The 25,645-nt window shown below is 53.8% G+C and overlaps 1 protein-coding gene across 3 annotated transcripts in view; it reads left to right on the forward strand.

Moving 5' to 3' along the window:
- Window positions 1–22,739, forward strand: part of TMEM63B (transmembrane protein 63B) — a 52,093-nt gene extending 29,354 nt beyond the window's left edge. For 2 of the 3 annotated variants that reach the window (XM_061365949.1, XM_061365947.1), the window contains exons 2-24: window positions 4,148–4,346; window positions 4,994–5,073; window positions 6,760–6,798; window positions 10,304–10,394; window positions 11,142–11,179; window positions 11,889–12,031; window positions 12,300–12,351; window positions 12,617–12,725; window positions 13,234–13,304; window positions 14,122–14,202; window positions 14,336–14,459; window positions 14,548–14,681; window positions 14,820–14,957; window positions 15,236–15,389; window positions 15,591–15,697; window positions 16,501–16,587; window positions 18,180–18,245; window positions 18,385–18,547; window positions 18,688–18,793; window positions 18,878–19,045; window positions 19,160–19,275; window positions 19,511–19,591; window positions 20,584–22,739. In XM_061365949.1, coding sequence (XP_061221933.1) covers window positions 4,170–4,346; window positions 4,994–5,073; window positions 6,760–6,798; window positions 10,304–10,394; window positions 11,142–11,179; window positions 11,889–12,031; window positions 12,300–12,351; window positions 12,617–12,725; window positions 13,234–13,304; window positions 14,122–14,202; window positions 14,336–14,459; window positions 14,548–14,681; window positions 14,820–14,957; window positions 15,236–15,389; window positions 15,591–15,697; window positions 16,501–16,587; window positions 18,180–18,245; window positions 18,385–18,547; window positions 18,688–18,793; window positions 18,878–19,045; window positions 19,160–19,275; window positions 19,511–19,591; window positions 20,584–20,748 — 2,490 coding nt within the window. In that variant the 5' untranslated portion in view covers window positions 4,148–4,169 and the 3' untranslated portion in view covers window positions 20,749–22,739. The remainder of the gene's footprint in view (window positions 1–4,147; window positions 4,347–4,993; window positions 5,074–6,759; window positions 6,799–10,303; window positions 10,395–11,141; window positions 11,180–11,888; window positions 12,032–12,299; window positions 12,352–12,616; window positions 12,726–13,233; window positions 13,305–14,121; window positions 14,203–14,335; window positions 14,460–14,547; window positions 14,682–14,819; window positions 14,958–15,235; window positions 15,390–15,590; window positions 15,698–16,500; window positions 16,588–18,179; window positions 18,246–18,384; window positions 18,548–18,687; window positions 18,794–18,877; window positions 19,046–19,159; window positions 19,276–19,510; window positions 19,592–20,583) is intronic. The other variant, XM_061365950.1, reaches the window with a different exon arrangement.
- Window positions 22,740–25,645: the final 2,906 nt, after the last annotated feature.

Raw genomic sequence — 25,645 nt, forward strand, 5'->3', positions numbered from 1 at the left:
TAAGTATGTCCAGGTTTCTATCGACCTTTGGAGACCTTTATAAATACTGCTGGCTACTTCTTCCAACATAGGCTGGCCATCTGTGTCGGAATGAGTGTGCATTTTGGTCAGTATAAAAGCCCAAGCCTCATGCGATGTGGGGGAGGCAGAGCCTCTGCGGGGACGCCTGCTAAGGCTGAGCCTGCCACCTTGCACTGCGATGATGCTTCTCGGAGCTGGTTTTCCTGTTAGTCTCCACAGGGTCCTTGTGCCATGTTCTGTACGTGGGATTGTGTAGTGGAAGTAATGATTGTTGGGATTTTGTGCTTCAAATATTGTAGTTGTGTGGAGTGTGCTTGTGGGATCCCATATGTGTGTGTGTGTGTGTGTGTGTGTGTGTGTGTGTGTTGAGGGCAGACAGTGTTCTGTGTATTTTTTTTTCTCTCTTGTTGGGTTGCTATAAAAGTTTTTAACGGGCAGCAGTTTAACATTTCGGGCAAGAAAGGGTTAATGCAGAAGTGCGGCTGCCGGCAGGTATTTATGGTTGCAGGCAGCTGTAGCTGCTGCCCAGCAGGCTGGTGTTCGGTGTTTGGTGTTTGTAGCTGTGGAAAGCAGCAACCTCGGAAAAAAAAAGAAAACAAGAAGGGGGAGCAGTGATGCGGCGAACTCCTCGTTTAACCTGCCTGCTTCTCAAGAACGGATAACCTGGAGGAGGGGGTGTGTTTGTGTCCTCCCGCCTACAGGTGCGTGGCAACTGCCTACAGAGTTTGTCAAGTCTTGCCATGAGTTGGACAGATGAATGGAGGAACCTGATGCCTCAGCTGCAGGAGCTGAACGTGAATACCCCAAGCAGATTGAGATAGAGGAAGAGAGAAACCAATGATGGCTAAACATCATTTGGGGGCAACTGAAAAGTAACAGCTTGAATATGTGTGTTTGCAAAGTAGCTATTGTTAGAGGCTTTGATTTTGTGTATGAAACCAGCTGTATTTACTAGCCAGTTGCTGATAAGAAACTACACCTTGTATTATATGGATTTGTCACTTGTAAAAGAGATGTCAGAGTATGCAAATTTGTAGTAGCTGCTAGAAAATGCTAAAGCAAAAGATAGAAATATTCTAATACAATGGTAGTGTTATAAAGCAGGTAATGGAACAAATTAAGAGGGTGAGAGAATTCCACTGGTAAGAAATTTCTTTGGCTAGTCCCTTGCTGGCATCAGCATCTTCAACATGCTGCTGCACCCTGTAATAGTTACTCTGCTAATGTAAATCTGTGTGTGTGCCTTGCCATAATAACAGCTTGTTATTGGATGAAGCAGGTGAAACTGCATTGACAAGATGCAAGGACTGAGGCTGACCAAATGCCTGCTACCACAATCAAGGGCAAGACTGGGTTGGCCTCTGTGCCTGCCACCAAGAAGAACCTTTAGCTCCGCTGCTGGCTGCAACCCAGCAGGCGTGGAGTGGTGGGGACACATGCCATGCCAGACCTTGATGTGAAGGATGGCCTCCCCTGTTACCAGAGAGCCATACAGCAGATAAAAGGGGCAGGCCCAGTAGCCTGTGGTTGGCATATGTTGAAAATATGACCTAGCCCAAATCCCCTGCTCAAGTAGGGTCATTCAAAAGATACATAAAACAAAAAGGAGGAGATGTGGAGACAGTGTTCTCACAGGAGAATGTATAATTGGTGCCAAAACTGAATAATCCTGAAAGATACAGCAAGGCTGTGAGAGGCCCGAGGAAGCTTAAGAAAGCAAGATAAGAAGAAGCTGTAATTCACTGAGTTAATGAGAACTGTGGACTGTTGGCAAGCTTTCGAGGTCAAGTTCTCACACCTGTGCTTAACCAATTGTGTGTTAGTCACTAAGGGTCTTCAAGACATGTATCCAATCATAATATGCCAAATCACTGTAAGTGCCTGTAAGAAATGGTATATAAGGAGTTAAAGCTTTGTAATAAATTGGCATTCGCTGATCACATTGATCGTTCCTGCGTTGTCCGTGACTCCCGCGTTGACATGCGGTTCTGGTCACCTTTCCATAGGGTCAGAAGAGAGGATATATTTGGGGTGTGTGGTGAGAGTGGTTAGAGCTGGAAGAGACTTTGTGTCATGGGAAAGAGAAGGCATTTAATAGTAGTGAACTTAAGTCCAGAAAAAGCAAAGGCTTTTGTTCTTTGGCTTCTGTCACTATGCAAGGAGAGCTGAAGGCTGGGCAGTTGCAGTAGGGTCATAGTCTTTTATTCAATATCTGGAACTCGTTGCTGCAAGATACCATATACAACCTAAAAGCTTACAAGATTCCCAAAAAGAGGAATGAGAGGTAATTTCTCTTTGCAGCGAGTCCATCTAGGCTGGCGCTTAAGAGTAAAACCAGAGGGATATAAGCATCCACGTTCCTATGCATGTGACTTCCCTTTGGTGTTTCATCCCATCATTTCTTCTCATCCCTCCCCTGGAGCTTCCAAGCTTCTTGTTAATTCAGCCAGGGTGAATTATCCTGCCTGGCTTCCCAGTTGTTTCCCAACTGTGATCTCATGGCTTGGCTTTCTTTTCCTGCTTTTGTACTCCCATTTTCTGCTCCCAGGAGCCCCACTCCAGCTCTATACCTGTGACTATCTCTTTACAAGCTGATTGGTGGCTTTTCCAATTTGGCTGACCCCCCTCAATGCGTGTACCCAGCTGGGCCTTTGCTTGTTGTGTTGCCCTTCATCACTGGTGCTTCAGCTGGTTTCCAGCTGTGCATCCATACCAGCTGAGCTGGGAGGCCTCACTTGGAAGCAGATCTCTTCAGGACAATTCAGTGAATGATTTGGTGCCTGTTATTCAGCCAGGGCTGTGCAGTGATGCTGATAAATGTCTGCAGCCAGGCAGGAAATTGCCAGGATGTAGCCGTGAGCTGGAGGGAAGAGCCCTGTGCCCTCCCTGCCAATGTCACCATCCAGTGCAGAGCTGCAAGGGCTGGTGGCAGGGGGCATCTCTGGGACATGTGTGAAGCCAGCACAGGGCAATGATGGTGGCTTTCTTATGCTTTGAGCAAGTGATGGCTCTTTTGCCCATCCCACAAGGATGACATTTCCGGGCTTGGGTAAGCAGCACCTGAGCATTGCCCAGAAGTGATGCTATGCCATCTATCCTTTCTACATGTTACACAGTAGTAGTGAAGGATTTGGGATGGTTGGTCGATGCTGGATAAGAGGAGAGATTGAGATCAGCAGCCTGGGTAGGTCTTCCTGTCTGTTATCAGTGCTTCCTTTTGCAGCTGATGAGAATTTTATCTCCCTGTTACACAAAGTGGTTGTGGTTTTGCTGTCAGTTTGTTATTTCTAGATCATCCCGGTGATGCTCAGTTTTCATTTACCCATTGCAAGCATAGTCTTCTCTGTGTTTCCCATGGAGCTGCTCTGCACAGGAGAAAGACCTCCCTATGTCCAAGCAGTGACACTGCAGTGGTGCTGACCCAACCCAGCTGCAGGTCTTGCAGCAATCTGAGGTGCACCAAAATAAGTATTTGACAGGCTAAGTCTCCTCTCCACCCTCTGTGTGATGGCATCTCAATGCATCCAAGTCGGAGGAAAGAAAGAAAACAAGCAGGAGGTGTAACTAGCCCCTGATGGGTGCCCTGGGACCTGGGGGCTGAGGCCTGCAATGAGCAGAATGTGGTGAGTCAGCCTAATAAAGTTAATGGGACGCAGACAGGCAAAGGAAATTGTGGGATCATGATGCAGCAACTGTCCCATAGCAGTTTGTTTCCATCATCCAGATGTGACTTCATCCCCCCACCACCCCACCCCTTTGTTCTTTCCTGTACCTGAACATTCTCTCTGCTGAGGTGGAGGGGATGACACACCATCTCCCAGGAAGGGTAGCAGTCTGTGAGAAGGAGATGCACCTAAAGGGCATGAAAGTGGGGGAGCAAGGAAGGGAGCTTAGGAACTCCTAAGGGTTCCATGGAGCAGGAACCACGGCTTCTGAAGAACCTGGGCTTTTCCAGCACCCTCACATTCAGTAGGCTTCTCCAGGTGACCTGTCTGTGGACACTGGTGCCCATGGAAATCCTGTAGGGCAGAGGAGGTCTCAGGTAGCAGGCAAGGCAGGCCCCAAACTCCAGCAGTTGTTGTTCAGCTGCTGTGCTTCTAACTATGCCTTTCTCTTCTTTCCCCAGGGAAGACGATGAAGCTGTAGAGATGCTTCCCTACGTGATTGCCACCCTTGGCTCAGCGGGGGCCACCTGCAAAACTTCCACATGCAACAACAGCACCAAGGACTACTGCTACAGTGCCCGGATCCGCAGCACTGTGCTGCAGGGGCTGCCTTTTGGAGGGGTGCCCACTGTCCTAGCCCTTGATTTTATGTGCTTTCTCGTAAGTACCTACTGTCGCTTCAGCACCTTCTTCCACGATTAGCCATGAAGGGAGGTCGTTAATGTTGAGGGCCCCAAATGCCATCCATTACTTCGCTGCTGGCTGACTTCACTGCTGGCTTACTTTGCTACTGGCTGACTTTGTAGCCCTGATCGTGGCCCTGATCATGTCCCTTACCTACTGTGGGCTTAGCCACTATTGACTTAACTCAAATACTACCACACTGAGCCCATGGAAGGTGTTGCAAATTTTCCTAAGGACGTGGGTCAGATGAGGTGAGTCGTGCATCCCAAACTTCCTGCTTACAGTCTCAGGTCCCTGCAGCTTTACCCACCCAAAGGCTTTGCTTGTTCATCCTTAGAAACTGCAGGACCACAGATACTGTAGGAATAATCTCCCTTCTCTGGGACCTGAGGGGCCTTTTGATCCTGTGGCTAACTTAGCTACTGTGTGTTGCACCCTGGACCTCTGCCTCCCACAGCCATCCATAGTTTGATTTTAACAGCCCTGGGGAAATTGTGCTGTCCCATGATCTCAGTGTGCTTTTAGCTGAGCAGTTCTGTCCCTTCCTACCCTGCCTGTTCCTGTGGCTCTGCACAGAGTTGGACAATGCGTCATCTCACAGTTCTTCCTTTGCTCTCTTCTAGGCACTGTTGTTTGTCTTTTCAATTCTGCGTAAAGTTGCTTGGGACTACGGACGCCTGGCCTTGGTGACTGATGCTGACAGGTAAGCATGCATGGTACCCTTCTTTCTGTGGGGCAGAAAGGATAAATAACCCTGCATGTGCTGGGGGTCCCCTGAGCTCCAGGAGCAGGAAAAATCCTCACTTACTGGCTTTTTTGCTACAGCATCCTTCTTCCAACACAGGGAGTGGCTACTGGCTCCATGTAGTTTATGGTCCCTACAGTGACAGAGGTGCAAGAGCCCTTACAGAGGAACAGCAGATGGAAGGCAGAGAGAGAGGAAAAAGGTCACAGGAAGGGTGAGGGCTGCCACAGTGTAGGCTTTGTTAAGCCTCTGAAGGTATCTTTGGTTCTGCTGGGTGCCGTTCTCGTTAAAAGCACTTTCAAGTGGTAGGGTGCATTTCCAGGTGCCGTACTGCTGTGCTAATGTGAGTTTAGCTTGCATCTTAAGTGCTGATGGATCGGCCTGGGTATGGATCCTTCCTACCCAATGCATTTTTGAGCTATAGTGTCTGTTGGCAAAAGCTAGGGCCCATTAGGGATGGCAGCTCCACAGCAGAATGAGATGCTATGGTTGTTTTTGCTGGCAGCAGTAGAAAGGATAGTGATCATTTTCTTTCACTGCAGAACAAGGAACTCTCCTGGATTAAGCCAGAAGGGATGTGCAGGTAGTCTGCCCCTCTCCAGGGGTGGTTTGCTGTGCCTGTGGTGCTTTGTCACGTGCTAGAGGCAAAATGCAGCTTCTGAAGGCTGGCTGTGGTAGATGGCTCTTCCCTTTGAATCAGCTCCATGAGCTCATTGCACCCGAAGGCTCAGATGGGGCTGAGCTCCAACTTCTTTGGTTCCTTAGCAATACAGACTCAAGCAAGCTGCTCTTTAGGCACTCCGTGAACAACAGTGCAAAGAGTTGTTTTCTTCCAGCAGCAAACCAGGAGCTCTTCTAGTTTAAATAAGTGGTCCTGGATGGCATTAGATAGGCAGCTCTGTCGCTGTGGCTCCTCGGCCCCTCCTTTTCTGGCCTGGCTGGGGGAATCACCAATGTAGGGACAATGGGGGGAAAAGAGGAGAAGGTAATAGCTCTATGAGGGCAGCAACTCCTCATGATGCACATGATCCGGACACATGATGCACAAGTCTAGACTTAGGTGGTCTTTTTCTGATGCTTGAGGTGATGCTTAAGTACCTTTGGTGCAAGGGAGTGGGAGCAGTGGCTGAGGGATGCCAACTCTGGTGAGGGACAGCTGGGAAGTGTATGGTGTGGTAAGAGCTGTGGATCATCAGAACTGAGATCCCAGGGAGGACCTGCTGCTGCTTGACTCATGTGCAGGGTGGGATGAGCATTTTGAGAGGGTAGCATGTTGGCTGCCTGGCTGGGGAGGAAAGGCATGGAAGGGGAGCTTAGACGACTGTTGAGCAGCCCTGGCAGGGTGTCCTGCCTGGCCTTGTCCCTCAGGGGCTCCCTGGGGCACCCATGGTGTGGAGTCAGGCCAGCTTCACTTTAGCTGGCAGCAAAGCACTCTGCCCCCAGGCTGTTGGGGGCTCTGGGTTGTTGTGGTTTGGGATGATGCTGGGCTCTGAAAGCAAGGTCTTCTCCAGTCTGACCATCAGCAGGTTTCTTTTCCCCAGGACAGTGTGGAGCCGTGCCAGGTGCGTAGCTCCTTGTGACAGAGGAGGCCCAGCACCTGCTCCCAGGGTTGTAACCTCTCCCTTTCTGTTTCTGTGCCCCCAGGCGCCGACGCTGGCAGACGGAGCGAGAGGAGCGGGAATAGTATGTTGTTTTCTCAGGGTCTCGTTTCTTCTCTCTTGCTTTCTGTCTTTCTCCTGTTCTCTTGCAGTTTTCTGTCTTGCTTCTGAACTAATCTAAATGGCTGGGAGTGTGGGCTTGGATTTGTGCCTTTCAGTGGATTCACACTCTTTCCCTTCCCTTTGCATCAGCCGCTACCACAGCTGGATGCGCCCTGGTTTTCCCCTGTAGTCTTCAAACACGCTGCAAGGGCAGCAGTGCCAAGGAGCCCCCTGTCCTGGCCAAGGTGGAGGTTGCCACATCATATGTCCTGCTCTACCACCTCCAGCTGTCCTGCCTTATGATGGAGAAAATAAACCCAATTGAGTCCACAGCACACTTGGTCATGTCCTTTGCCTGATCCTTCTTGTGCCAGGGTGCCACGAGGACTGCTCCCACACTGGCTGCAAGGGCGGATGGATGCACAGAGAGGATCTGGCAGGCAGTTGCAAGACTTACAGCTTTTTTTTCTTTACCTCATGAGGCTGCTGGGACCAGGGCAAGTGCTGGCCGTTGTCTCTTGCCACATGACCCCAACTGGCAGCACACCCAGCAGGGCAGCACCTTTGTCCTTTCTCTCTCCCCTTGCAGGAGCAAACTTCTTGTCTCAGCACTGCTGAGAGCATCCTCCAGCACTGTGGCCTGGCATTGCCCATTAAACCTTGCCATGGACCCTCTCTCCCTGCTCTTCCCTCTTGCTGCTTTTACGGCTAAGAAAAGAGCATCCCCTATGCCTTGCTAACTGGCTGGGTGGTACACACCACAGAGGAGACAGTCAGCTGATGTTGCAGAGCCTGCGAGGTCATTCCAGCCAGGCTGACACAAGTCTAAGGCCAAGGCAGCAAGCTGCAGCCTCACTTCTCATACTCCAACCACTTGCAAAGCAGGGGCCTGCCACTGCTACTGCCTTGAGAGGGTACAGAGGTGCTCCTATTTTTGTAGCTGCTCCTTGCCCCCAAAGGAGCAGAGCAGTTGAAGTTACAAAAATGGAGATGGTGGTACCTGTGGTATATGGCATAGAGGGGACCCCTTGCTCATGCTTGAGTGTTTCACTAGTGGTTGGCTCTGCTTCAGGTGTGTCTGGCAACTTTTCCTTGCTAACACCCTGTGGGGGAAGTAAGGCAGAGTTATCAGAACCATCATGCTATGAGGCTTTTGCAGGGGGACACCTCAGTTACCCTCGTGAGTGCTTGTCTCTCTCCAGGAGGCCACTTCTTCCTGCTCCTGTTCTTCATCTGAACTTGTTCTTGCTTCTCCCCTGCCCCCCAACAAACCTACTGCTTGAGCTGGGACAGTGTTGGTAACCAGAAACTTCCAAAAGCCTGTGGAGCTCGGCAAGGAAACCTAGTGCTGGCTGTGCTCCTCCAAGGCAGGTGGCGCTTTCCCGTCTCAGCTGTGCTCTGTGCTGGGACTCAGGAACTCATGTATGCCACCTAGTGCTCCCAGCCGTTGAATGTGCAGCATCACTCTTGGTGCAAAAGGGTATGTTTGTCTGGTGTGTCCACTTGCCGGTTCTCAAGCAAGTGCCCTTGTCCTGTCCATTGGCAGGGCTTGTGGTAGCCATCAGCACTCTTTAACTGGTGACTCAGTGTACCAGGAAGTCGTGGCAACCTACCCACACCTCTGTGTAAGGGCAGTGTTCACAGAGCCCTGTGGGGCTTGCCACCTGCACAGCCACCTCCTGCCTCACTCTGCAGCAAGCCCTTTCTGTGGCATGCTTGGCCTCCCACCCTGGAGCCTGTGATTCCCTTGGCCTGAAGCTAGCCATGCCTTGGGCTCTGTCCTTCTCCTTCACTGGTGGGGCTGGCACCAAGCCTGTGGCAGAGGTAGGGTCCCACCTTAATCTTCTCATGGTTTAGGGTAACCTTGCTGCCATCCACTTGCTTTGTTAAGTGCTTTGCTTTAAAAAGCCTCCAGCTAGGTGCAGGTACCGTTAGAGCTTCCTCTTCAACTTCTCGTCTTTCGCAAGGTTTGGCCCCTTCTGTCTCCTTAGCACTGCAGGTCATCCTCATTATTGTCTCTGCATCCCTGCAAATGGAGCTGAGTTAGCTTGGTCATCTCATAACATGGCACTATTCTCAGTTCTTCCCTCCAGAGCTGCTTCTGCTCTGCCCTTTGCATTTCCAGTACTGAGGAGCCAAAAGTACACCATGTCATCACGCTAGGCTCTCCTCAGGGCTTCAGACAGCAGGAATTTGCCCTTCCTCCCTGCACCCAGCTGCAAGCCCTCTGAAGCTGAAGGTCCAAGGGCTTGGTTGAAACTTAGGCTGTCCCTCCAGCAGAGCAGGGTATTGGGCTCCACAGTTGCAACAGCACACCACTGTTGAACCTGCACTGCTGTAGTCCCATGACGTTCAGCTGATCTCTTTTCTCCATTACTTCCAGCTAGGGACTCAGCAGGTGCTGCTGTGCTCTGACAGAGGCTATGCGTCCCATGCTCTTTCCTTCAGCAGGGTTGTGAGGGTGTTTTACTTGTTCTCATACCCATAGGGTCATCCACCTTGTCTCTAGCACTTGTCTTTCAGCTGCTTCTCTGGGTTCTTGTCCATCGGATCCTCCATAAACCTTTACTGGTTACAGGGAGACCATGTTTTCATCTGGTTTTATCCTTTGCTTCTAGCCTTCAGATGAGCCATCTCTCTTCTTGCACCTCCAAGGTCCCAGCCTGCTGTTGTTATCTTGCAAGTGCTATTTAATTTAGGTCTGATCGTTTTCCTGTCTCATTTGCCAGCTGCCTTCTGTTCCCATTCATAGCGGGGGCTGTTGTCTGCTTTGGTTGATTCTGCTGCAGGTTCTTCTAGGACCCTGCCTGTGCCTGGAGTAGAGCGGTCTGGGATATTCATCTCTCTTGCTTTCCTGTCCTTTCACTTCTAGCTGTCTGCCCTGCTCGTGCTGGAGGGATTTCCAGGCAGGAGGCTCAGCTGAGGCTGTAGAGCAGGTTGGGCTCCAGCCACCCACTGGGGCTCAGCTGCGTTCCTCTTCCTTTTGGGTTTCCCTGTGCTGAAGGTGTGGAGAGCTGGTCTTGCAGGATCGAGCTCGCAAGACTCTTCCCCAAGGCAAGCATGGAGCTGCTGCCAGCACCTCTCCGGAGCTCTGGGGCTGTGCGCACCAAAGCTGAAGGAGCTGCGGCTCCCTCTGGTTCCCACCTCCTCCCCTCTACAAACTCTGTGCTTAACAGACCTCCTCTGTCCTTCATGGCAGGTGCTGCCAGCCCCCCCTCACAAGTGCTGCTGCATAACACAAGTGCCTTGCAGAAGGTGCTGAGTGAGTAGCATCCGTGGCCAAGCCTGTGGGTCTGCAAGGCTCAGGGTGCTGTCGGAGGAGGGGTCTCTGTTTACTGCTATCTCTGATCTCGCCTCTCTCCATCTCGGCCGGAGCAAACTGACCTGAGTTAACCCCTGGGTCAGTCTTCTGGGTGCTCTTGGTTCCTGGCCAGGCTGCCTCCTCGCATCTCCTAACTTTCTCCCTCACCTCCCGCTTGTCATTTTAGCGTAGCCTCCGCCCTGCATTCCGACAACCATGACCGCTATGAGCGCCTCACCTCCGTCTCCAGCTCTGTGGACTTCGACCAGAGGGACAACGTGAGTAGCAGCAAGAGTCAAACACCTTGCCTTCATGTGGCCAGGAGCCCACAGCTTGTCTGAACCAAGGGCTCTGCAGAAGAAACACAGTTTGCCTGTCCCCAGGCAATAGGTTTGCCTGTCCCCACACCTTGTAGTGTGTGAGTGTGGTGTAGACCTCAAGGTGACATAACTGTGGCTTCTAGGCATATACTTAAATAAGTAGGCTGCACATAACTGTGGCTTTAACAGACATCTGTCCAACCTGGTGTCTCAGCATGGTGAACATTACTTACCAGCTTCTCTTCACACTGCTGTCTACTACTGTTTGCCTCTCTAAAGGGGAGGCAGAGTTCAGTAGGATAACAGGGTGTGATGGATGGGTGGTGAAGCACACAGGAAATATTCCTTCCCCAGGTGTCCTTTGAGGAGCACTGGCTTGGCCCAGCTTTCCCAGTCCCCGCAGAGCTCTTCTTGTTCAGAAAGATGGCTAAAGTAGTGCATTTTCTAGGTGCCCCCAGAGCCCATGGGTTGCCTGGGAGGTTGGACAGCTACATGGCAGAGTCCAGCCTGTGTTGTGCCCCATGGAGTAGCACAGTCATCTTCATCTTGGCCCATCCATGGCTCTGCATGTCTGGGTGTTCATGGTCTGCCCTCCAAGTCTCTGGAGGTGCAAGGACACCAGTGTGGTCCCAAGCCTTTGGAGGAGGGAGTGGGGATAAGGGAACGCAGAATGATGTGAGCTCCTCCTGTGTTCTTTCTGCACAGGGTTTCTGCTCCTGGCTGACAGCCATCTTCAGGATAAAGTAAGTGGCCCAGGACCTGCAAAGGGAAAGGAAAGGTATGGCAGGGCCTTGGAGTGCCCAGTGCAGTACAGCTGTGTGAAGTGGCTGCCCTTGCTGCAGCCCCCTCTCGTGAAGAACACAAGCCAAGTGTGTCCTCTGGAGAGGACAAGCAAAGATGGGACTAGATAAAGAGTCCTGAAGCCAAAACTAAGGTCATATAGTGGGTCTGTGACAGAGAAGAGCACCAAGCCCAGGTCTCCCCTGCTCCTCTCCCTGGGACTCCTTCTAGGGGCACTGCTATCCAAGGAATTGCTACGAAGGGGGAGCTGGGTGATGCAGGGAGACTCCCCCAGCCTGATGATGCTCAGGCATAGTCTCCCAAGCACTTCTTAGCTTCAGAGCACTGTGGGACAGTATCTCAGCAGGGGAGGCAAGGCCCACCAGAAGGGTGTGTGCTGGGGTTTGCATGTGTCCAGCTGCCTGTCCTGTGGGGCTGAAGGCCTGGCACATGGGGAGTGGGGCTGCAGTAATAGTTGGATGGACAGGTTTCTGCCCAGGCTGGTTCATGGGTGGGTGCTAGGCTCCCTACCCCAGGGCCTGGTCACAGATGTGTATGGCAGGACCAGGGGTGCTGTGTGGGCCCACCAGGAGGGCAGCCATGCCCTTGTGCTTTTCTCCATGCGGCACTTGAGGGAATGTGGAAGATTGAGGGTGTTTCTCTCCCTGGCAGGGATGACGAGATCCGGGACAAGTGTGGGGGTGATGCGGTGCACTACCTGTCCTTCCAGAGGCACATCATCGGGCTGCTGGTGGCTGTGGGTGTGCTCTCCGTGGGCATCGTGTTACCTGTCAACTTCTCAGGGGATCTGCTAGGTGAGAGCAGGGAGGCTTTGCTGGGCTTGGGGACCTGCTTTCAGCACCATGTCCCAGACCACTGGAGAGCAGTGGAGGGCAGGACAGGACGAACACAGACAGTCCCTCACTGCTGTTTCACTTTGAGTGTGGTGCATCCAGAGGGTCGTCCTGGGCAGCCTGGGTTTTAGGGTGTTCTGCAGGTCACATTCCTGCAGTAGCCCACCCTAGTGGTGCTCTGTGCCACTTAGTATAACTGAATGTGCTTGTGTCTGCCTCTTCTCCCTAGAAAACAACGCCTACAGCTTTGGGAGGACAACTATCGCTAACCTGAATTCTGGGTATGTGTGGGCAGGGGTGGGATAGATAATTGAGGCCCTTGGGGGGGGCATTTTGTAAATGCTTATTTGTTGCAGAGCCTCACCTCTTTGAAGGTTGCATTTCTGCCCTCACTGTGAGGCTAGTGATTGTAGGGCATGTGGCTGTAGGGCATGTGGCCATGCTGGTTACACTGCTCATGGCCCCAGCACCTTCAGGGCCTGACCAGCCATACATAGACCTGTAGTGGTAACCTTGCATTGACCTTTGTGGTCTCCCTTGTGACAGGAATAACCTGCTGTGGCTGCATACATCTTTTGCCTTCCTGTACCTGCTGCTGACAGTGTACAGCATGCGCCGGCACACCTCCAAGATGCGCTACAAAGAGGATGACTTGGTGAGCAGGATCTGGTCACTCTCCCAGCCATATTTTCCTGTGCCCTTCTGTCAAGGTAGCCTTGATGAGAGTGCCAAGCACCCCCCTCTCCATAGCAATTTGGGACATTCTTGTTTTGACTGCTCTTTTATTCTGCCTGGCCAAAGGCAGATCTCCAGAACAGCATCCCTGACTGCCTGTGGGGAAATAGGAGACGTCTGTGCTGGGTGAATGTGGGGGGGACCTCGTGTCTTCCTTGGGATTTTCTCTAGCTGCTTTTGCCGCCTCCTTAAAGGTACCGCTTGTTTCTGGTCAGGCAGCTGCAGTGTAAGACCTTAGCCTGTTGGTCAGCAGCACATCAGGATGCAGGATGCCAGCAGCTTGTGGAAGCATAGGGGAAGGGTGCTAAAAGTGATGGGGCTGCCTTTTCCTGTCACTGAGTCAGGCCTCGGAGGGCATTATTGCCATGTGGTCTTTCATGCCATCCACACCTGCCTGCCCTCTCTTTTATTTTCCTTCCTTTCTTCAGGTTAAGAGAACTCTCTTCATTAATGGGATCTCAAAATATGCTGAGCCAGAGAAGATCAAGAAGCATTTTGAGTGAGTCTCCCTGTATCCCTCATTAAAGGCTATTCTGTAACAGTGATGTTATTTGGGATAGTGCTACTGTTACCTAGAATGGCAGTAATACACTGAGAGCAGAAAGAGGTGAATGCTTTTATTTTGGACATCTTGCTGTTATTTTTCTGCACATTTTATCTGAATGTGCAGTTTCCTTAGTATTATGCCTTGAGATACGCCCACCTATCTCTGGCAGAACCATACTGATCAGTGTGGTAAGTAGTGGACAGGTCATATCCTGAGATATAGTCAAGTTCAGAGGCGAGATGCAGGCAGGAGGTGCTCAAGCAGTGACTGTGGGATGTTGCGCTGCTGCTTCTGCCCTGATCACAGTCCTTGCAGAAAAGTATATTTTTAACAATAAAATTAATTCCTCTCCTGTCAGGACCTCAGTGAACACAGTCAGGGCCATGTTTAGAAGGGACACGTTTAGAAGTGCCACTGGGGAGAGGAGAAATGTTTCGTACCTTTTGGGAACCCGTCTGCCTCTTCCCAATCCCAAACCCAGTGGTTCATGAAGGCAGAGGGGGTGTGGGGTTAGAGGGGTTCTTTGCTGCCAGAGGGTTAAAGTCCAAAGAGGTATCTTGTGCTAGAGCCCAGAGGATGTAGTGTTTGTCCTAGGTGTTGCCTCCTCTATAAGGGACAGAGCCTGCAGGCTCCCCTGCTGCCCCCAGCAAGCTCTTGCAATGCATCGTGATGCTCAGCCCCAGGGCAGGAGAGAAGCCGTGGGTGCATGGGGTTTGCTTGAGGGTACAGCCTTTGGTGCCAGGTGATGAGCTGGTGCTTCCATCTGCAGGGAGGCCTATGCCAACTGCACTGTCCTGGAGGCCCGTCCCTGCTACGATGTGGCCCGGCTGATGTTCCTGGATGCAGAGAGGTAATGCCTGGGTTGGGAGAGGAGGCAGGGTGGGCCGGTGCTATGGGCTCCCCTCTAGTCTGGTGCCACAGGAGCTTTTCTGAGCCCCCCTGTTTCTTTCTCTCCTTCCTTCTCCTCCGCTTTCTGGTTTCAGGAAGAAAGCAGAGCGTGGCCGAATCTACTTCACCAACCTGCAGAGCAAGGAGAACACCCCATCCATGATCAACCCCAAGCCCTGTGGCCACCTGTGCTGCTGTGTCATCAGAGGCTGTGAGGAGGTGGGGGCAGAGCTGAGGTGTTGGGTGGGAGGGCACATGGGGGCTTGGGTCTCTGGGTCTCTAATCTGACCTTTGTCCCTCTGCCCAGGTGGAGGCCATCGAGTACTATACCAAGCTAGAGGAGAAACTCAAAGATGACTACAAGCGGGAGAAGGAGAAGGTGAATGAAAAGCCCCTGGGGATGGCCTTTGTCACCTTCCACAATGAGACCATCACAGCCATGTGAGTGTAGAGTCCTTCACAGGAACATGACCTGTCCCGGCTCTCACCTTAAATCCGGGGAATGCCAGCACTAAGGCATTCTCCTCAGTTTGTCCCTGCCAGCCCTTTGGTCAGCATCTCCCTCTTTCTCCTCTCCAGAATCCTCAAAGATTTCAATGCTTGTAAGTGCCAGGGCTGTGCATGCCGTGGGGAGCCCAGGGCCTCCTCCTGCAGCGAGTCCCTCCACGTCTCCAACTGGACCGTCAGCTATGCCCCTGACCCACAGAACATCTATTGGTGAGCAGTTCTGTGGGGCTCAGCGGGCCCTGCTAAGGGGAAAGGGGTGCACACTCTCTGTCTCCCTCCCCACCTGCTCCTCTGGTAACTGAATGAGTTGGTCTTGCTGAAGCCCAGCCTGGCTGAGCTAGTGATCTGATCTGACTTGGAAGCGGAAAGCCTTGGGCTGGTGCCCCAAGTGCTATTCATGCAGGCTGGGCCGTGGTGTGTATGTGGGGCTCTGGACCTGCCCTTCTCCCCCATGCAGCCATCCTGATGCCCTCCTTCCCCTTTCCCAGGGAACACCTCTCTATCCGGGGCTTCATCTGGTGGATCCGCTGCCTCGTGATCAATGTGGTCCTCTTCATCCTTCTCTTTTTCCTCACCACCCCTGCTATCATCATCACCACTATGGACAAGTTCAATGTCACCAAGCCCGTGGAGTACCTCAATGTAAGGCCTTCAGAGACATGTGCAGGATGGGTAGCGTAAGAACCACCCCTACCACCTGCAAGGCTGGGGAGAGAGAAATTGGCCAGGCCGCAGTGGCAGCTGCCATGCTGGGACATCAGTGTCAGCAAAGGCAGCCGGACCTACGGCTGGTGCAGAAGCTGACACACCATGTAACACATGGTCTCTTCTCTGCCATTGCAGAACCCTATCATCACCCAGTTCTTCCCCACCCTGTTGCTGTGGTGCTTCTCTGCTCTGCTGCCCACCATTGTGTATTACTCTGCATTCTTCGAAGCGCACTGGACCAGGTAAGGACAGCCAGCGCCTGCTCTGAGACACCAGCATGCTGCCTGGCCACTAGACATTATCACTGACGTAAAGCTCCTGCTGGATCCTTCTGCTTGACCTTCTGTTTTCCACTCCAAGCATGGTGTTGCATTGCACTTCTTCGACACCTGGGGTCTGCCATAGACAGCTGTTCTGACAGTCTTTAGCTGCTGTTGTGCAGCATGGTTGTCTGAGCAGAGCTTAACATAGGTCTACAAGAAGATGAAAGCTGGCAGCTGAGGCTGGTTACTGGTGGCAGAGGCTAGTAGCAAGGGAAGTCTTGGCTCTGGTGGGCGGGCAGGAGTGGTGTGCCTATGCCCATGTGTAAGTCATAGCTTTTCCAAGGGAAAAATCACCTTATTTGCTATAGCTTCTGGACATAGGGAAGGTATTTGAAGCGAAGAGCATTAAGAACGTGCTGCTTGTGATGCACGTTCCCCACAGGACATGTGATGTAAGCTTTGCTTTCTGCTCTATGTTGCAAAGGCTGGTGGGGAGGATGTGACCACATCAAGAGAGATGACTCTAAATAGTTATCATCAAGAGAGTCCTCTAAAGATAAGAGGGCTGGGAGGGCCTGTGAAACAAGGAGGGGAGGAACTGGGACTCAAGAACAGACTTTACACACAGTGGAAGGACAGGGAGCAAGTCCACATACCGGCAGTGGACAGGGTAGGATTCAGATCAGATACTGGGAGGTGCCTTCTGACGGGAGAACCATGGGGGCACTTCTGGTCATGGCAGGGTAATGGTGAAAGATTAATGGCCTCCTCTCTGCCCTCAGGTCTGGAGAGAACAGGACAACCATGCACAAGTGTTACACCTTCCTCATCTTCATGGTCTTGCTGCTGCCATCACTGGGCCTGAGCAGGTACAAGTGGTGGGGAGGGAAAGCAAGTGCAAAGACCAGGAGCATGGGCAGAGTTGAGATGCACCCCTGGTAGTTCTCCTATACTCCATTCTTTTCCCACTGCACAAGTGCCCTGGTCACCACTCTCTCAGGAAGGTGACAATTTAGTTCTGGCTGGGTCTAGGTTGGACCATATCTGTTTGTGTCTCTGAGAAGCTCACTTGAATCAATGTGCAGATGCATTGACATGTGTCGTGGTGTTAGAAGTAATGCAGACAAAATTGGCACGGTTCATGGATGCATGTGAAAATCCTGCTCGAGATCTGCTGGTAAAGGAGGCAGTCCCCACACCTGTGCCCTGCATGCTCCAAATTTTGCACAAAACTGATGAATTTGCCATTCGAGCCAGCTCAGTGCAGGTTACACCTCTTGACTGCATGGGCGAGTTATGTGTCGGCTGCAGCAATGTTTGGATGTGAGCCCCAAATCTTCCTGCAGTTACAGAAATGCTCGTGCCAAACACCAGTGCATCAGGTGCCAGCCTTAGGCATGGGCTCCCAGCACTGAACAGTGGCTGAGTAGAGAAACTAGGAGGTAGGAGTGGGACTGGGGGTCCTCACTGATGGGAATTGATTACACATGATAGCGTGGGGGATTTTTACCTTCCTAAATTCAGGATTCAGGGTGCAGCCCCTCACTGGTGAAGTCAGGCAGCTCTTGAAAGTAGAGAAACTCCGACGGAGGGAGAAGAATAGCCCTCCTTCCTGGGGCATGTAGTGATAGGAGAAGGGTAACAGTTATAAACTGAAGGAGGGTAGATTTAGATTGGGTATAAGAAATAATTTCTTTATGATGAGGGTTGTGAGGCCCTGGCACAGGTTGCCCAGAGAAGCCGTGGCTGCCCCGTCCCTGGCAGTGTTCAAGGCCAGGTTGGACAGGGCTTGGAATAACCTCATCTAGTGGAAGGTGACCCTGCTCATGTCAGGGATGTTGTAACTAGATGAGCTTTAAAGTCCCTTTCAACCCAAGCCACTCTGATTCTGTGATACAAGCTTACAAACGAGGCAGCTAAATGCATTTTGACTAGAATACTGTTAACAGACCACGCTTCCTTCTGAACACTCAGTCCCCTGCTGTTACCTCTGGAGCCATGTACTCCAGCAGTGCCCAAGGTGCCAGAGAATGGAATAGTTTTATATGAGAAAATCAGAATTGAGGAAAATGGGATTTTTTTATTTGTTTGTTTGTTTTTAATCTCTGTTTTGGAGAGGACCTTGTACCTAAACAGATTCTTCCATAGAGTCAGTCACCTGTTCCTTGGATGAGGGAAGAACAACAGAGGGAAGAAGAAAATACTTTACTGACAGGATCAGGTTGAAAGGAGAAGAATACACATTAGAGCAGGAAGCTTTACACCCCTTTTTGGGTGCTGCACTGTTTTCTCCAGTGTCTGATTGGCATAATTGCTAGTGACACATCCCAAGAGGGAACAAAGCAGTCTATGGTCAGAGTTTTGGGTCCTTCTAGCACAGCCTCCACATCCTTGCACGTGCATGTCTATCTGATCACTGTGTCTGACTGTTCCTCTTTTCTTCCTGCCTCCTCCCCCACAGCTTGGATGTGTTTTTCCGCTGGTTGTTCGACAAAAAGTTCCTTGCCGAAGCTGCTGTACGATTTGAGTAAGTAGAGCTGAGCAGAAGGCCCTTGTTTGCAATGTGGGGAGGTTCTCGTTGGTGTCCAAAGGTACTGGGGGTTCCTGGCTACTGCCCTGCAAGGCAGGAGCACCTCCTGCAGCCTGCTCTTGCTGCACCTCCTTAGGTGTGTGTTCCTGCCAGACAACGGGGCCTTCTTTGTCAACTATGTCATTGCCTCTGCCTTCATCGGGAATGCCATGGACCTGCTGCGCATCCCCGGGTTGCTCATGTACATGATACGGCTCTGCCTGGCCCGCTCAGCTGCGGAGCGGAGGAATGTCAAACGAGTGCGTAGCGGGGCTGATGGGGTGGGTTGTGGCCTCCACATGGAGATGGGAGTGCTGGAGCGGGGCCCTCATGGGGCTGTGTGTGTTACCCCTGCTCAGCTCCCAGGGACATGCTGACGTGGCTCTGTTCCCTCTTGCAGCACCAGGCCTACGAGTTCCAGTTTGGGGCTGCTTACGCGTGGATGATGTGTGTCTTCACTGTGGTCATGACGTACAGCATCACCTGCCCCATCATCGTCCCTTTTGGTAAGTGATACCCCTCTGCCTCTCTGTGTCAGAGGTGTTGGAAAAGGGGATGATTCTCCGCTGGCATACCTCCCTTTCTCCCAGGGCTCATGTACATGCTGCTTAAGCACCTGGTGGACCGATACAACTTGTATTATGCTTACCTGCCTGCCAAGCTGGACAAGAAGATCCATTCAGGGGCTGTGAACCAGGTGGTGGCAGCCCCCATCCTCTGCCTCTTCTGGCTTCTGTTCTTCTCCACCATGCGCACAGGTGAGTGCTGAGCTGGGATGCCAGCCCCTGGCCTCCTACAGAGCCGCTGTGGTCCTGGCAGCCATGGAGTAGCAGTCCCTCTGACACCACCACTTCGGTTTTCCTTTGCCCCAGGGTTCCTGGCCCCCACTTCCATGTTCACCTTTGTGGTCCTTGTGATCACCATTGTGATCTGCCTGTGTCACGTCTGCTTCGGGCACTTCAAATACCTCAGCGCTCACAACTACAAGGTGAGGCAGAGTACTGGGTAGGGGTGTGGGACCTTGTGCTAGGGAGCACAGCTCAGCCACGGAACAGCAGGGGCTCCTGGGGAATCACAGCCTGCTCCCCAGAAGAGCCTCTCAACCCTGGGGTCTCTTCACAGAGGGGACAGTCCCAAGGCTGTCCCTGCTGTCTGTATGCTGCTCCTGTGGTAGGACAGCAAACACGTTTCCCAGCGGTCTTAACCTCTCACTTCCTTTCCAGATTGACCACACAGAGGTGGACACTGTAGAAAACAGGCAGAATGGGAGACCTGCCACCAGTCTGCCAGCTCCCAAATCAGCTGTGAGTCCCTGTCCCCACCTCCATGTCCTGCTGTGCTCCTTACCCAGGTTTGGGAAGGGGGTAACTCCCTGTCAGAGTAACTTGCTCCTCACCGCTCTGAGGCAGCGTCCAGAGTCTCCCAGTGAGGGTGGGGGGCAAGTGTTCGGTGCTGTGCCCCTCGCAACTGTAACACCACACATACACATGCGTGCATGCTCAACCCTTTCCCACTGCTCCTCAGATGCTGTGTGTTTACTCTCTGCCTCTCTCTCAGCTGGGACAGTGAATCCAGCTGGGTCAGTCTCACTTCTCATTCTGCATCTTTGCATGTTGCCTGTCAGCAAAGGCTGTCACACACCCCGAAAGCAACACAAAGGGGCCTCTATGGGCATTGCCTTGAAGGCCATGAAAGTGCTTTGGGCATTTTCCCGTCCCCTGCCCAACTCTTAGGATCCCGGAGTCAGTTTTCTGTATTTCTCCTTGTTCACTGTATCGTTCAGCTGCTTCCTTTCAAGTTGGGTTATGTGCAGAGCGGTTCAGGGGGTACATGCAGAGATGGGGTACAGCAGTGCCTCCTGCTTCATCAGGGGAGCTGCACTGTGGTGTGCATATGTAATCCAGTCTCCTTACTAGTCTCCATGCACCTAAGGGCAGTGGCATCTTGCCAAAAGGAGATTGACATAGGAGGCAGGCACAGCCTCAGAGGGACACATCTACTGGCAGAAGGGAGCACAATCTGAGTCCACATGGGCTCCACAGAGCTGAGAAGCTCCATGCTTTCCCAGCCCTGGCTCCCTGGGGATGCTGTGGTTTGGCAGTTCCACTGTCGCAGGGCCAAGCCATCCCCACTTCTAGCCCCTCTCCCAGTACATCATGTGAATTCTGGACCTTTCCTCACCTTCCAAATGTATCCCCGCTCTCAGCCTCTTGCATGGCTCTTTGTGTATTGTGCTGTGCTCACACGTGTTTCTGCTCTCTCCCACCCCTCGCCTGCCCTGTGCCTGGCCTGGCAGAAGTACATCGCCCAAGTGCTGCAGGACTCCTCACCGGAGGGCGAAGCAACAGAGTCAGAGGAGCAGGGCTCACAGGATGAGGAGCTCATCAATGCAGATGGCATGAACGACACGGATTTCCAGTCGTGTGAGGACAGCCTCATAGAGAACGAGATCCACCAGTAGGGACCTCGGAGGGCGGGAGGGGAAGGAGGCCCAGGAGCAGGGCAGGCTGTGCACATGGAGACCTAGGGAGAGGCACCCAAGGGTGCTGGCTGCTGCCCTTGCCCACCTGCCCCCCGGGGCTGCTGCCTTCAGTGGGGGCAGGAGCCCTGTCACAAGCTCTCCATTTCCCTGCCCTCCCACCCTGCGCTGGCCCAGCAGCTCGGCGGGCATGCTCTTTCACTAGCTACCTTCTTCAATGTGTCCCCAGACCCCAAAACCCCAGGGGCTGGGGAGAAGGGGGGCTGTGACCCCCATGGTGCTGCTCTGGACCTACAGGGAGGAGGAAGGCTGGGTGAGCTGTGGGGAGGGGCACAAGGGGAAACTTTGGGGTCTTCTCAGCAGGCCCCTCTGTCCCCCTTCCTCCTGGCAGGAAACACTAATAATTTATTAGACTTGCAGGAAAGTGATGAATTAAAAGCTTTAGTCAGTGTATGGGAAGCCCCACCTGGGGGGGGGGTGCCTTCTGCTGCACCTTCTCCCCTTGCTTGCACATGCCCTTTTTCAACCCCTTGCAGCACCCACTTGGGGTGACATGCCAGGAGCTGGGCCAGGCACTGGGGTGGTGACAGACATCCCCCCCATGGGGAAGGGGCCAGCCTGGCCTCGTGGTCAGGGGTGGCACCGCTGTGGGTAAGCAGTGTGAGCCAGGCAGCCCCTTGCAGGGTGAGGGGTGCTGAGGGCAGGAGGAGGCGCAGGCAGCCTCTCCCCCAGGTCCTGTCCACTCCTCCCCAGGGGCGCAGGCAGGGGGTTGCAGCATCATTTTAAGTGGCATTTTACTCCCCTTTCAAACAAATCAACCAGACCCCTGTGTGGTACTATGGCCCCCTTTGCTGCTCTGTGTCTGCACCGCAGGGTTAGGTCTTGGGGGGACTGTGCTGGGGGTCTCCTGGGTGCTTGGGAGAAGGGGTCCTGGACCACAGGCCGCAGCACCCTTCAGGGCTAGCTCTGCCTGGTTGCGATGGGGCCCCATGGGCTGCTTTCCCAGAGCTGCTGCAGAGTCTTGGCCCAGCTGAGGGGTTCAGAGAGGGAGGGAGCCCTGGGAGAGCAGCCCCTGGGAGCCCTCTCTGAGCAGGACCACATCTTCAGGAGCACAGAAGCTTCCTGGGGCTGTGCTAGCTTCCTTCAGCTGCCCTGACTGGGTGTAGGCTCCCCTGCCATCACCCAGCCTGAGAGAGGGGGACTGTTCCTGCCCTACCTCTGCCCGTGACCCTTTCCTGGTTGTAGCTGTGTCCCAGAGGCAGGCAGGGGCCAGGTTGGATGGGAGAGGTGGACTGGAGTCCCTGGCACCTGCGGGAAGGTCTGACCCTGTTTAAAGGCTCTTTGAGAGAAGGTTCCTGGACAGGATCAGTTACCCTCAATTGCTTACCCCTCCCCTTGTGTAAAATGTAAAGGAAAATAATAAATCTCCCTGCTATTGAGCTATATTTATTTCCCTTGACCCCTGCCACCATCATGTTTGGTGCTTATTGCAGACACTACCACCCTCCCTTTGCCTGTCCCCTGTGGGTTGCTGCACTGCCCCAACTGGGGCCATACCCTCCAGGGTCTGACAAGGCTGGGTGGAAGGGGACAGTCATTTACCTTTTCAGTCACCTGTGCTGGCCCTGGAGCTCCAGGCACTTTAATAGACCTGAACAAGTGACGCGTTAGCCCTGCTATTGCTCTGCTATGGGGCAGGGTGCTCCCATCCATGGCTTCTCTCCCCATCATCCCCCAGAGGAGGGGAGCCAGACACAGAGCTGAGGGCCTGCTCTGGGAGGATGTAGCTGACTTTCCTGCACGCCTCTCTGTAGGAATCCTAGGCCTGGAAGAAAGGGGGATGCAGGGGAAAAGATGTGGGTCTTCAGTGCATGGGGAGGGCAGGCCACCTGGCTCCTGGGGCTTGGCTGGGGCTGGAGCATGTGTGAGTGCAGAGGGATATGGTGAGTGTCACCCATTCCCCCAGGGATGAGGCAGAAATGACATGGGAGCTCCCAGGCTGAGGCAGGGAGGATGTTGATCCTGTTCCCTGTTCCTGCACCCACTTACCCCCCCCCCCCCCGCCTCCCCTCGCCCTGGTCCAGTGGCTGGGATGCTCCAGTCTCCAGGCACAGCCACCGGCTGGGGCTGCCCCTGTGTCTGTGGGGGCTCTGTCCGCAGAGAGCTGTGTGTTCCGAGTGGCACTGTCTGTAGAGATGTGTATAATACCCTGTATATATTTGTGTACAAAAGAAAAGGAAAAAAAGGAGCTGTTGTTCTTGCAGTCTTTTCTTTGTGGCGTGGGCTGGGGGCTGGGAGGAGAGCACCCCAGCTGCAACAGGGATGCATGTGTGGTGCTAAAGGAGGAGTGGAGGGTTGCGTGCTCTCCCTGCGTGAGTGCAAGCCCTTGCCCTCTTGCCAGGAACCCAGCTGTGGCCCACAGGCTCCCCAGCACAAGCAGGCTTTCCCTCTGGCTTGCAGAAGCATCAGAGGCTTTGCTACTAAAAGCAGGTGGATAGGGAGCTGCATGCACTTATGCTGGGGTGCAGGAAGAAGCTTTGGGGATGGTGTGGGAGGGGAGTGTTGCTGGTAGCCAGGTGGCAGATGCCAGCCCATCCCACAGTCTCGGTAGCCATTTAAGTGGCTGCTCCTGCCACCTCCAGCCAGAAACCTGTCTTGAAGGCTGATCTGGGTGGACAGCTAAAGCCTTTGGGAAGGGATGAGGGGTGCTGGCCCCTGGCATGCAGCTTGGCTGAGTGTGCTCTCCTGCTGTGTGATGCTGCTTGCAGCTCTGCCATCCCCTGAGTACGGGCAGGCAGCCAGCAGCCAGCCCCAGGACTGCTCCCTGCTGCTCTGGGGTGCAGGCTGGAGCCAGGGTGCTCCCAGCAGCTGCTGCAGGCACAGGTTTGTGTACAGTGGCTGTTGCTTGGAGGATGGCACGAGGGAGAGGCGATGTGTGGGGCAGGCCTCAGAGATGGACGGGTGAGCGCAGGCTCCCAGCTCGGTTCCCACCTCCCTGTGTTCAGGCTCTGCAGCTTGGTGTGCCAGCAGCACAGCATGAACGGAGGGCACAAAGCTCTCCTTCCCCGAGCAGCCCACAGCCAAAGAACAACGCCTGGACCCAAACAAAGAGAGCTGAAGACCAGAACGGTGCCTGCTGCCAAGTTCCTGCAGGCATTGCGGCAAAGGGAATCCTGAGGGAAGAAAACAAGGAAATCACACAGGTGTTTGTGCAGGTATTTGACAGAAACTGCTCCCAAGCACAAAGGGCAGGACATGGGGAATCCTGGGTGATGGGATTATGCAGGAGGTGTCTCCTACCCCAGGAGAGTCAGCTGTGAAAGCGGCTTTAAAGGCCACTGAGGGATAATGAGGCAAGAGATGAAGAGGAGGTGAATGGGGTCACAAGGGTGGGCTCTGCCCTGGGTGGGTCTGAGCAGGCAAGGCAGGCGGTGGTGGTGAAGGACAGTGACGAATCTTGCAGACCCATGCAGGTAAAAACCAGGACTTGTTCTGTCCTGGCACTGCAGGACTGCTTGCTCCTTGTTAAAGCATGCTGCTGCCTGCAGCTCGGTGCAGAGCTGTCTGTGATCCCAGCAGGGGCCCTTCCAGCCTGCAGGCAGGGGCATAGCTGCCTTCTGGTTGAGGCTAAGATGGAGTGGCTGCTCTGGCTGGGCTGGAGCCATAAGGGGCACCCCAAAGCCTCCTCTGCATCAGGGTGGGCAGAACAAACTGCCTGTGGTGGCTTCTCTTAGGTGGGGATGGGAACAGGGCAGATTCAGTGTGTCCTGGCCAGGCCTTTCCCTCGTGGGTGCGGCAGCAGGACCATGTTACAACTGGTTTTGAATGTGCTGGTTGCCCTTCCCACAGGCAAAGGATGCAGCTCCTGACCCCAGGTGCAACCTGCTCTGTGCGTAGCAAGGATTTACCCCCCCTGGGGCAAGGTGGTGTGGGTTAGAAAGTAGGGTTAGAAAGCAGGTACTTTGGGGAGCACTCAGGAGCCACGCACAAGGGGAGGAGAAGGAACCCGCAGTTGGTGACATCCGTTGGGCTGTGGGCCATGCTGGGCTAAGCCACATCAGGGCAAGCTGTGCCAGGCTGTGCTGGGCCATGCCATGCCATGCCACACAAAGCCATGTTGCTGTGGCCATGTCCGCTGGCGAGGGCACCACCCAGCATTGCTGCACCCTGAGTCACAGAGGGCATGCACGGGCATCCCCGCTGCGGGAAGCCCCAGGGCAATGGGACCTGCTGGGGTGGCCCCGCTGGCACCAGCAGCAAGGGGCAGCTGGTGGGGGGCGCCAGCCGTGACTGCTGGGGCTTGCAGGGGCCGGGTGGTGCCTCCCCAGGCAGCTGGGAAGGAGACCGCAGGACTCGGCAGAGCTGGGGGGAGTCCATCCCTTGCAGTCCTGGGTCCTTGGGGATCTTAAAGGTCTTTCCCAACCTGGTTGATTCCATGAGAAGGAGCCACACAGCGGATGGCACCCACTGGAACCACCATGCTCAGCCCGGGCGCCAGAAGGTCCACAAGCCCTGGGCTGAGGTGCAGCACAGAGCTGCACCCAGCTAAGCTGAGGTGCCAGCAGCATGGGGCAGTGCCATGTCACCCCAAAACCCTTTCCTAGGGAAAGGTCTCTTCCTCTTCTCCTTTAAGCCCCGGTTTACAGGGTGCACCGCGCCCTTAGCTCAGAGCCGAGGCAGAAGGAGCGCCTCAGCCCGGCGGTACCGCAGCTGGGAGAGGGCGCTGCAGACGGGATCGCACCAGCAGCCCCAGTAACTCCCCTCCCCGTAGCTGTGAGCTGCCGCTACGCCTTTAATTCCCCCTCCCACCGCCCTCCCTGCATCCGCACATCCTGCCCGCTGAAACCCCACCTTCCGCGGGGCTGAACCGGGCCGGGCC

The sequence above is a fragment of the Neopsephotus bourkii genome, unplaced genomic scaffold, assembly GCF_033783945.1.
Source record: "Neopsephotus bourkii isolate Nb327-2 ecotype Australia unplaced genomic scaffold, CSIRO-AGI_Nbou_v1 NB_1292, whole genome shotgun sequence".
NCBI classification, from domain to species: domain Eukaryota; kingdom Metazoa; phylum Chordata; class Aves; order Psittaciformes; family Psittacidae; genus Neopsephotus; species Neopsephotus bourkii.